This window comes from Rhyacophila brunnea, unplaced genomic scaffold, assembly GCF_057557595.1.
Source record: "Rhyacophila brunnea isolate RB1 unplaced genomic scaffold, BYU_Rbru_1.0 scaffold_14, whole genome shotgun sequence".
In the NCBI taxonomy this organism is placed as follows: Eukaryota; Metazoa; Arthropoda; class Insecta; order Trichoptera; family Rhyacophilidae; genus Rhyacophila; species Rhyacophila brunnea.
This window is the reverse complement of record NW_028232796.1, coordinates 7622364-7635286: the sequence shown is the minus strand read 5'-3', so window position 1 is coordinate 7635286 and position 12923 is coordinate 7622364. Positions and strand designations below refer to the sequence as shown.

At 32.4% G+C, this 12923-nt stretch overlaps 1 protein-coding gene across 2 annotated transcripts; it reads right to left on the bottom strand.

The window, feature by feature from the left end:
* Positions 1-298: 298 nt before the first annotated feature.
* Positions 299-12651, bottom strand: LOC147075577 (uncharacterized). 2 transcript variants are annotated; one of them, XM_085942154.1, is made up of 5 exons: positions 12275-12651; positions 11243-11293; positions 6741-6881; positions 1685-1758; positions 299-505 (listed from the first exon to the last, which is right to left on the bottom strand). In XM_085942154.1, the coding sequence occupies exons 1-5, from the start codon at positions 12443-12445 to the stop codon at positions 445-447; spliced, it is 498 nt and encodes a 165-aa protein (XP_085798280.1). In that variant the 5' UTR covers positions 12446-12651; the 3' UTR covers positions 299-444. The 2 variants fall into 2 exon arrangements, with proteins under 2 accessions (XP_085798280.1, XP_085798281.1); XM_085942155.1 differs by lacking the exons at positions 299-505; positions 1685-1758; positions 6741-6881 and adding an exon at positions 10507-10838.
* Between the last annotated feature and the right edge of the window lie 272 nt (positions 12652-12923).

Here is a 12923-nt window from a genome sequence, read left to right as displayed (position 1 = left end):
TTAATTCTGTTTTGTATGAAAAGTTATTTCGACACCATTATTGGCTGCTAGGGGAGCAACTAAATTATTGATATATACGTGCGCTACTATGGAAATCAATATGACATGTCAAGTACATTTTTTTGATCGTTTAAGCTAGTCAAGTTTATAATATGGTTCAACGGAATTTAAAAATTTTGTATATAAAAAGTTCTTTTTATCTTGTAATTATTGAGTTTATTTTAAAGTATGTATGCTTAAATAAAAACAATGTATGCTAACATTTTTTATTCATTTTAAAGTCACAGAAAGCGGCCTTCAACTTTGCCACTGGTTACATCAGATAACAATAAAATATTAAATAAGTAAATTATCACTATGAATTCAACACTGTCAACTCTTGGAGAATACCAAGACAATCCAATCGGGTATGTTTTATTGTTCTTTCTTTTTGTCAGGAGACTATTAGTAGACCAGTCTCAATTCACAGGATATGGGAATTTTCATTACTGCAACCACCCATTCACTGCAAAATATATAAACAAACCGCGTCATCAAGCGTGCACACAGAAAAATGGTTATTGGGGTCCATTTTGAAAAAATATCCAAAATATATTTTTTATTAATTTTGAAGGCGGCCGGAAAGGGCGTGTTAAGGAAATCTATCAGTTGCCAATCACTTTCATATTTACTCTGCCTACTGCTTAAAGCTTTTCATTGGTTTTGCCGTGGAATATCGCACTTTTCCAGATACATTACCCATATCCAGACACTCCGCACTTTGAGTTCAGCTATAAAAACCTGGTATAACTAAAAGTGTTCACCTACGAGTTATTGAGTGCTGTGGCATCCACATGGTTATCGAATGCATGTAGCATAACGGTCACGATTATTAGAAACGTTAGTGTACGTTTGTGTCGTCTTTGCTGTCTTGTCATTTAAACATGTCTCATCAAATTATTAAAGCAAACATTCGATGCTTTGATGCCCCAGATAGTGTCTCTTATTTATGGGATGAAGAGATGACTAGAAAATTAGGGCTAACCCATTCATAGAATGTTCGACAGCCAAATCATCCATAATTTTAAACTGTTGTAAAAGTGTTAAAGTAAAAAAATATACATAATTTGAAAAACTTCTCTCGAGATTCGCGCCCAAGTGCATTGACCATTATGGTACAGGAATCTTAACTAATTGCGATGAATTTTAACTAACGGTTTTTACAATACTCTTTGAAGCGCTTTCTAAATTAGGTTACTATTGGCAATGGCAGGTTTTTGCAGGTTCGAATCCTGCTAAGTTTTCTATTGTTTATATATTTCTCAGAAGTGTTTTCAAATTTTGTGTGTTCAATAAAAAGAATGTTACATTCTTAAATCTTGTGAATTATTCTTTTGAATACAATTCGATATCACAAAGTAAAGGTTCCAATAAAAAAAAAAAACAACAAAAAAATTCATTTCAATTGTGTTTAATGTTCGTTAAACTCGTTTATATTTTTCTGAGGTTCTTGCGACAACGATATCAAGTTTACTACAAATTAATCTGCAAAAAAATGCTTACAATTACTAATAGCCTTGGTTACTTTTTTGCGACTTCCATTTCAGATATTTGAGCTCTATATACAGAGAAGGTTTTCTTCTTTGTAATACATAAGTATTGTAATTGTATGCAGAAAATATTAGAAAAAATATATATTATTTACCTGTCATTTTTTTGATAGACGAACCCCTCGTTTCTGAATATCTGTTCACATCTGAATCCATAATCAGACCCCGTCTAAACAAAATAAGCCATCCATTAAAATATACCCTGTACTACAGATTAAAATTAATATATTAAAACAATCATTATAAACACAAGCAGATCAGTAAGGGATTGTTTCATAGAAGCCGACTTTTAATGTATCATTTAAAAAAAAAGCCGGGAAAGGGAATATTGTAATTGTTTGATTAGGGGGACATGCTCAGCGTAGGTCAAAATGGAGCTTTTGTTCTATTTTCAAAGCATGATCCTGGACATACCTTAAACGTTGTAGATAATCTATTTTGAAGCCTTATTATCTTTTATATTTATTTTAAACATTTGATGATTGCATAAAGTATTTTTATTACATAAAATAGTATTCTTTTAAACCTCTCGCTCTAATGTTTTAGAATATAGTCATATTTCAGTACATAAATGTGCAGTTGTGTTAAGATTTTTTACATTTATTAATTTTCAAACGCATTTATAAAACCATCAGTATAATTTATGTCGACATCATTATAGTGAAATATTTACGATAAAAAATACATTGATAATCTCTGTGTAAATTTAAAATATTAAAATACCAACGCGAACATTGTCAAACTACTTTACTAGGTAGGTCCCTAACATTTTTATAAAAAAATATTCTTTTCCTTCCTTCACATTTGTATGCACAGAATAAATAAATAAAAAATATTTTTTCACTATTTACATAGTTATTTGATGTTTAATAATTGTTATACAAAACCTATCTAGTTGAAATATTTTCATTTTACTAAATAAGGTAGATACGTTTAAGATTTCGGTATAAATTCATAATTTATTCTATGTCAGATGCCCCCTTTCAAAACTTATGACGAATTTATTTTGTCATTTGCGTTATATAAAACCCGCCACTGTATATTAAGAAACAAAATGTTTGACAATAATGTAAACATTTAAGACTATACAGTGACATGCGTGCCTTAAATTGTCGACCACTGGTCTATATCATGTGTATGCGCCATCGCACACAGAAACTCAACACAACCAGAACTCATCAATTTTATTATTGTATGAAGTCAATATCCACAAATATCTTGTTATTTCTTGTATTAATCTAATAACGGTTTCTCATTAATCAGATGAGGCGATCGTGACAGATGAATATTTTCCACAAAGATTGTTGTGTAAACATTTCAATAAAAGTGTAAAATCACTCTGGTATTGCTGTATTTTTACACTAAATAGCAGTTTATCGCAAAGTTATAAAGGACCTTTACGTAAGTACTGATACCTAATAATCCATTACATGCCTAAATCCTCCATCAATAATCATATAATCCACAGAATTTGGAGGAAAAATATTATATCTAACTCGTATGACAAAGTGAAATTAAGATATTGGGGGGAAAAAGTACAGTTGTTTTGACTCGATAGAGTTGGAATAATAGAGAGTAGGTAGTCGGTAAAGTTGTGATTATATTATGCTGCACGTCGCGTAGTATCACGTGACGTCACAGCAAACTGCCGCTACGGGAAAAGAGTGTGTAATGTCGTGTCGTATTTAAAATGTTAGCAGACTGATGGTCCCATCCCGTAGCACATTTTGAACCTATAAACGAACATTGTCAGTTAGCAAAATCTGCCGAAATCACCAAAACAACAATGAGGTCACCTCACGTTGTACCGCACTGCATCGACACCTGCATGACTCAATGAATATTTTTTATCATTTTCTACATGCCTACATATTTTCGACTCATGTCAAAATCGTGTTTTCTTTGTTTTTTGTGGTTTTTTTTCTGTGGATTTTCTATTAAATTATTATCTATTATCTATGGTCTGCAGGTCAGGTTCTGCTCAAAATGTTATCTATGGATATAATATCGCAAATAATTTTAACCTACGCACACGTATAAACTATTAAATTTAATTGAAATTAGCATAAAAATAATAAATTCAAAATACTAATACATTAGAGTTGGCACTCTCCGTCATTGAATTTACAGATGTGGTTATCGTTCAAAATATTACAAAATTGTTTCAAGATTAATACTTATACTGTTAATAAAATTTAATACGGCGTTGCTCGTTTGTTATAGCTGATAAAATCACCGCCATTACTATTATGCTCATTCAATGTTTTTCGACTTGTTTATATACTAACAATTTTTAAATATGCCTGGAGAAACAACGTGTGTGTATACATTATATTATATAAGACTGCTCATGAATGATTAAATAGCTGCTTTCTCGTCTGTGTTGACATTGTGTGCTTACGTTTCAGGAAATTGACAGATGACAGGCGCGCTTAGTATGAAATGTTGCGAGACACGTGCGAGGTTAGTATCAATAATTGAGTGTCAAAGATATTATTAGAGTGTTGATGAGATATCGCGTTGAGTTTTTATCTGCGAGACCGCAATACAATAAATATCGCTAGCTTTGGTGTATTGAAAAAATCAAAATCAATAGCTTTTATAAATAACTGATTAAATTATTTGAATATATTTTCAAGTGATTCACTCCTAACTGTACAATATGTATGTACAAAAATGAATATGCAGTACTGAGGAAGGAGAGGTGGGCTCTCGATACTCTAATAAATAACATAACTACAAAATTGACTAAAATCTCACAATACACTAAGAAACAGAATAACATAAGAAACAAATAGAAACACAACACAAACTTAACTATCTAATACTGTAAAAATTAGCATAACAATTAGTGCTCGGCCGTAGTGATTTGGCGGGCGCGGCGCGGTGGCGTCTTGCGAAACTCAAACGTATAACCGTGTGTAAAATGTTCGTAGACAGTGTCTTTTTTTGGGGCATAATACACACGGTTATACGTTTGAGTTTCGCAAGACGCCGCCGCACCGCGCCCGCCAAATGACTACGGCCGAGCACTAAAGGCTACTGACTACACACTTCAATTACCTTTTTAAGTATGCATATTATCTAAAATGTATCATATCATGTTGAAACATACCCTCCAGATACAGTTTTTTTTTAATATTTTACAAATCACCAAACATTATAATTGAACGTATTTCTGCAAACAAGATCCAACCCACACGTACCTATAGCACTATAATAATATATAGTATGTGTGATTATTAAATTTAATCATTTGGTGGGATAGGTACTATAATAAAATTAAAGGTACTGTTCGGTTATACCGGAGCCAGCGGAAAACGCATTTTGAAAATAGCCGATAAACTGGATTATTTGTTAGTTTGGGTTAGTTTAGGTTCGGTTAGGTTGGGTTAGGTTAGGTTAGGTTAGGTTAGGTTTGGTTAGGTTAACCTAACAAATAATCCAGTTTATCGGCTATTTTCAAAATGCGTTTTCCGCTGGCTCCGGTATAACCGAACAGTACCAAATTAAATAATCACACATCATTTTAAATCAGTCCAGAGTCAAACAATGAATTTCCTCAGAATTACACACGTGTGGGTTGGATCTTGTTTGCAGAAATACGTTTAATTATGTTTATAAATCTATATATTATATAGATATAAGCACCTGTACTCTCTCAAAAAATTAAAACTTGTTTATGCAATATGCAAAGTAAATTATCATGTTCGTTCTTATTTAGTAAGTAAACCATATGAGGCCTCTAGAAACAAAATCGACAGTTTTCAATTTTAAAAAATGTTTGCAAGTCAAAACAAATGTCTTATTTCTCTTTTATATGTATTATTTCTAAAAATATATATTATAGAAAGTACAAACAACATTTAAAAATACTTTTTTCGAAAATGTAAACTGCCGCTTTTGTTTCTAACCCCCTCATATATTATACCTCCACAGATTAGAGCTTGCATTAACAGGTTTTTTTAGTAACATTTTTTAGCCATTTGCCCAACACATTGGATCCCTTGCACTGGATCAAAATACACATTGCAAAATCACGTGATTTTTTTGCCCTACCAACGGATCGAACTCAATACTCTATTTCACTACATGAAACTTCAGCAATAATCAAATCCCAAACAAAATAATACATAAACTCAATGTTCTTTATTAAACATCTACATTGACCTAGTTGGAAGAGCAGCCGTTTTTTAAATAAATACGAACCCGCGGCTGGTCAATTGAGCTTAACTCGACTATATAATCATTTTGTATTTTAATATATCATAAAAACTTCCCTACAATGTTATATGATAAATATGTCTTTACATGCATTAAAAAATATTAGTTAAAATCTATAGTTAAAAAGTATTCTTTTTACTGTTGTATCGACGCAAATGTCAGTATCTATACGTATTAACCAGTGGCGAAGGGTGGAGGTAGGCTGTTAAGGTCCGCCATAAATATTGCACACTAAACTTTGTCAGTCATACGTATTTGTTATCATTTAAATAAGACTGCAATATACATATTATGGTGTTGGTTAGTTTTTAAAATTGTTAACCCTGCGAAAACCAAGCCATAATAAATAATAGTCAAAAAATACACGTCTATTCATAAAATATGTAGAATTATGCAATTAAATCATACATAACTTTGAATATTTTATAGATAGAATAATACTTTTTATCTACTCGTATTATAGTTTAGTTTAGACAGGACAAAATGAATATAAAAAAATGAACCAACAATATGACGTGTATAATGCATTTGTAATCAAACGAAAACAAATAAGTATGAATGAAAAAGTGTGCACAATTTTGTCGTATCGCCCAAAGTATACCAAAACTATTATGGTTTGGTTTAAGCAGGGCTTAATTGATTTTTAAAACTAACCAACACCATCCGTAAATTATTGTACTCTTAGTTCAATAAGAACAAATACGTATGACTAACAAAGTGTAACGTGCACAGTGTATGGCGGATCATAACAGCCTACCTCCACCCTTCGCTACTGGTATTAACAGTATTATTAGTCTGTAGGTATTATGCAATAACATATATATGAAAACTACATTATAATAAAAAAAAAACAAGAGTTTGGTGTGTGGTTCATATTATAAATAATAATAACAAAAAATATACAATTTATACACTTTGTCAACTTACATCTTTCTCGAATAAAGGTTTGTGTGATATGCATTTGACTGTTTCAAATACTTCCGGCCAGTGTTTATATCCAGTTGGAATTTCTTTGTCATTTAGCATCGGTTTGGTAAATCCGGATATAGTGTTGCAGAGAGAGTATCGCTGAAAGTATCACAGTAGGTATAGATTATTTACGACAATAATATGAAAAAATATAAGTACAAGTTATTATAATTTTTCTTTTTTCATTTTTTCAACAATTAATTTATAATTTTAACACTAGAACGATTTCATCCTGACAGACATTTTTTATTATTGGTAACGAAACACATTATTTATAAACTTTATTGGTGTATGGAATATGTATTTATTGGTATGTGGAAGTATGGACGCTAAACCAAGAGATGTCACGGAGACTTGAAGCTTTCGAGATGTGGCTGTATCGGCGCATCCTCAAAATTCCTTGGACTGACCGGGTGACAAATGTTGAAGTTCTCAATCGAATGGGGAAGGACCGAGAAGTTCTACGTAGTATCAAAACCAGGAAACTACAGTACCTCGGCCACATTATGAGAGGACAAAAATACAGCATTCCCCAACTTGTCATTCAAGGAATGATCAATGGGAAGCGTAACAGAGGACGGCGCCGCATTTCGTGGCTTAAGGACCTCCGTGATTGGTACGAGTGCAGCTCCACTGAACTGTTCCGGGTAGCAGATGACAAATCTAAGATCGCCTTGATGGTGGCCAACCTCCGCTAGGGGATGGCACAATAAGAAGAAGATTGGTGTGTTCACTTATTGTGAAAAAGGTATACAACGTATGACCTATCTACATACTATTATTCTTTTAATATCACCATGTCTTACTAAAAGTATTAACCTTTTTTTATATTCAAATGAATAATTCACAAGATTTTGAGAATATAACATTCCATATATCGAGTGCTTAAAGTCAGACAACGTTATCTACAAAAAAGTGTTCTTTTTTTTTTTTGAGATAACGTTATTTTACATTTACGGCTACATGATAGTCAAACAACGTTATGTCAATCTTTTTTAATTTTTTATTTAATCGTCAGTAAAGTTTAACGCTAACTACATAAGTTACCCTTGTTTTCATATTTTTTAAAACTATCCCTATAAATTTTAACATCATCATAAGCAAGATAAATGTACAATACACAATAAATTATAAAATATTAACATTAGGTTTTAAATAAACATTTCCCTTGTTGAGTTACAAGAATCTAAAATAACGATTTTTGGCTCTCCTGTAAAGTTGCACTTTTGTAGATAGTGTTGTTTGACACTAAGCCCTCGATATTGAGCATGCATAACTTGAAAACACCTCAGATACATACCTACTTGAAAAAAAATACGAAACTCGACGGGATTTGAACCCGTATAACCATTGGTATCGCGCCAATCCATGCATTAACCAATTATGCTAAGAGCCTTCTATCTAATGACGACAATTTATTCAAATATATTTTTTCTAGCGGTTATGTATCTGAGGTGTTTTCAAGTTATAAAGTATTGATAGTGATTGAAAAATAAAAACCATAAATCACATCCTTCAACTAAAATAATTATTATTAATCACACATAATAAATATTAATGTACAAGCACGTATCTATTTGAGTGGTTATATTATCACGGGCTCCGTTGATTTTATTTGCAATTGTATTATGCTTTGGGTAATATTCATATATATATATTACCCACGGTGGCCGCGCAGCTTAAGCGTTGGACTATAACGCCGTTGGTCCCAGGTTCGAATCCTGGGTCTGGCAAGTACACATATTATTTTTCAATTTGTGTGTGTCAGGATATGGACCTAATAGGTTGAGCAAGTGGCTGACATCCATTTCTCGTAAAAAACAAAAAATCTGTCAATACAAACCTCTACTCTGTGGAGGCCCATATGATCCTATTAGAATCGGACATGGTCGAAAGAAAGAATATTTTATACTAAATTTATAAAGTTTAAGACTTTAGTTAAATTATTTATTAATTATTGTATGACATATTTTACTGTATGACGACATAGTCATAACTAGCCGATCCAACTAGCTGATCGACCATGCCACAACATTGAAAAAGGAAGCGGAAAAGCTTAGATTATAAATAAATGCCTGCAAAACAAAATACATGGTATCCACGCGAGAGCAGGGTCCACCTCGAAATATCTGTGTGGAGCAGCAGGTATGGGAAGAGGTTCAGAGCTTCACGTACCTGGGCTCTAACCTAAACACACTCAATAAAACAACAGAAGAGGTGAACATACGACTCATAGCTGCTAATAAGTGCTTCTACGCCTGTAAGGGTTTACTGAGTTCGAAAATCCTAAGCAAGAATAGCAAACTGCTTATCTACAAAACAGTTATTCGACCAGTAGCTACCTATGGTTGTGAGACATGGTGCCTCATTCAAAGTGAAGAACATAAACTGGCCATATTCGAAAGAAAGATCCTCAGGAGAATTTTCGGGCCCACATTGGAAAATGGAAGTTACAGGATAAAAATGAACCACGAGTTAGGAGAGTTAATAAAACATGAAACGGTGGTGAAATTCTGTCGATCCCAAAGATTAAGGTGGGCTGGACACGTTGAGAGAATGCCTGAGCACAGGAGCTGAGCCAAAAATCATGACCAAGTGGATCCCACAGTGGAAACGGTCTAGAGGCAGACCAAAGAAGAGGTGGGCTGACTGTATCGAAGAGGACTGGAGAAAGATGGGGCGGACTGGAGACTGGAGAGGAGCAGCCAGGGAAAGGAGCGTGTGGAGGACAATTGTAGAGGAGGCCAAATCCCGCCCCGGGATGTAGTGCCGAGAAAGAAAAAAAAAAGAAGAAGATGACATATTTTAACTGTTTCGCGACCCCCTTTTATATCTTCTGGTGAATTGATTGCATCTTTTGCGTCAAAGAAATCCACCATTGTATTTTTTCACGTATAAATAATAATATGTATGCGGTGATGTGAAAAGTCCTTCTAACATTTTTTTTAATTACATATTGTGACTTTTAGGTGGGTAGGTACTAGTTTGATCATCGGTCCTTCAAATATTATTAATTTTATGTAGGGCTATAAAAGGGACTATTTAATGACGTTGTTCTATTATGATCGGTGTATTTCGATGGCAAAGCGGCCCTTCAATCTTATTTACATATTATTATCTTGAAAACAGCCTCCGCAATATTCCCAAAACGTAACAAAAAGGGATATATAACTAGGGATTCCAATACCGAATGAATATTTTAATACCGGTATTTCGGTATTTCTTATTGAATACCGGTATTAATACAGGTAGTCGCCAAAACATATTATAGAAAAAAAGTACATATCGATAAGCATTACTATTAAACTCGATTTAAAACACTATTTCATAGCAACCTACCTGCATTTATTATGTTGACCTTTTTAAATATGACGTATAGATCATAATATTTTACTGATAAATTTCTACATATACTACAATTTCGTTAATTCATCGCGACAATTCTATAAGTATATTTGAGGGATTTTATTTTAACATCATTTGTTGATTTCAGTCAATATATTTGCCTAAGATAGCCTTGCAAAAACAGCAACTCTTGAGAGGAGCATTGATAAACTCCCGATACCGTATGCAAACTTTTTTGAAACATTCAAGAAAATAGCCAAAACTGAAACAGATAATTTATAAAAAGAACAAGGTCTAACAAAAGGGAAGAAGTACTTTCATAGTTATTACAATTCTGAAACCAAACCATGGTATACCAATAAAATGCTAAATAGGGAAACAATCGTCACAATCAACCGCTACAGAGCGGACCATTATAATCTTGCCTCATCCCTGGCTCGCTTGGGTATAATAAATGACCCGGGGTGCCGGTGCAAAAGTGAGACAGAAGATGTTAACCACGTTGTTTGGCAATGTTCTCTGTATGATACCCAGAGACAGCGGCTTCTTAAAGATTTAAGTAAACAAAAGTACCAATTGCCACTGGACCTCACGATATTTTTGGCTCGGCCGGATATCAAGGCGTTCCAGTGTGTCCAAATGTTTCTGAGTGAGTGTGGCCTACAAGTTTAAACTGTTTTTGTTCTTTTTCTTTCTTTTTATTTTCCTCTCCTGTAAATTTGTATTGTTATAACTGTATGAATAATTATTGTAATAAAATGTATTAATAGTATATGTTAAAAAAATAAAGCTAAATAAGACACAATTGAGACTTCGGAGCTTAATAAAAAAAATAAAAAAATAAAAAAATTGTGTTTTGTCAGCATACAACTTATACATTAAATTTAATATACAATAAATATTAGTAAGTAATGAAAAAATAGCATTAAATTCATTTTCAAAAACATAAACGTGTATGCTTTCTTAACCAGTATTTCAGTATCGAAAAATAATTAAATACCTGGTTTGAAATACCGGTATTGCAATCCCTATGTATAACACACGTCGATAGCCAAACAATCAAATACAATAGCTACTTAATATACACTTTTGTTATCATTAACAAATATATTTACCTTCTCTCGATTTTCCCGCCCGATTTCTCTATACTCTGGAAACATGTTGAACTGCAAAATAAAAAGAATAAAGTATGGAATAAAAATACTTAGTGTTTGACGTCACAAGATCAGGTTAGGTTAGGCCGAACAACGGACATTGCTATTCTATTCGAAGTACTATGAAATGATCGTTGCTATAAATATGCATCTACTCAGCTATTTTTTTTAATAATATAATTATTAATATATTATATTAAAATTATTACATACACAATGAACTTAATAATCTAAAATTCAAAAAGAATAGAGAATAAAATAATGGTATAGTATACGTTGTATAACTTTGCACTTTTTTACACTACAACTTTTATACTTATATTTTTACTTACAACACTGATTCGCCTCTTTGTCTGATTACGTCGCATACAATTAGATCAAATCAAATGTAATAATAAGAAAATAAATAGATATGTAAAAAAATATTTTTAGAATAGTCTTTAAAACACAGTGTCACTCTAGTTCTATCTTGTTGTCCTTACATGCGATTTTTTGAGTCAATTTATTTTGAAAATTTAATCCAAATATATTCTGTCGCATAATATGTACTAATATAATATGACAGAATAAAATTTGGATTGCCAAAATCTATACCGATTGATAAAATATTGCAATGTCCACAAAAGAGAGTCTTAGACTACATATACTTTTGTGGGTATATGTAGGTATATAAAAAAGAAAAAAATCGAGTCAAGATATAATAAATGTGTGGTAAAAATCTATCAAAATATACGTAAGTACCTACATATTATTATGATTTATGTAATATATTATAGTATAATTTTCACACTATGTTATCTATAAATCTGGAAACCCACCAAAAGTTTTTAAAAAAATATTTAAAACCCCCAATGACCGATTAATTAAAATTATATTGGTAGTTAATAAATTTTATTTTGCTTGTACAACTCTGTTTATAATACTATTCCTTGGTAGTATACATAACAACGATGTTTAATTGTTAAATATAAATCACCGTATAATATCAAATACCTCTTTTTGGACTCCAGTGATCGGCTTTAGGATGCCTCCATAAGAACTGTCTATGGATAACTCGTCAGATTCTTGACTACCTTCCTTTTTTGTCCAAGGATACGCGTCGCTATTCACGCTCTGCTGGAGCTGGCTTATAAACGCATTCAGCAATCGTTCATTGTTGATCATCTGCGTCCAAATGGTGTCTATGGCTTGTATTGGCTCGATTTTGGGACCGACCTTTTCTATCGCTGTACGTCTGACTGGCAGTGGTTTATAGGCAAATGGAAAATTTTGTCCCAAACGTTTTATGATGTCATTGTTTGCATTGTGATCATAGGTTGCTTGGCATAGTATGTGTATCCGGAATGGTATTATAAAAATGATGAACACCTAGAGGAAGAAGAATGAAAACATATTTATACCTGGTGATATTATACAAGAACAGGCAAAAAATTCAGATATGGCACATAGAGAGATACGATTGACTTCAGACCATAAAAATTCTCAATTTTAACCGGATATAATGGTGTGCCTTAAATTTCTGTCAGCATGGGCTAATATAATTTATTTATTTATTTATTTTATTTTTATTTATTTTAAAAAAAAAACACGTTGAGTAGGTACATAACAAATTATTAATTCAGGATGTTCACAGCATGACATT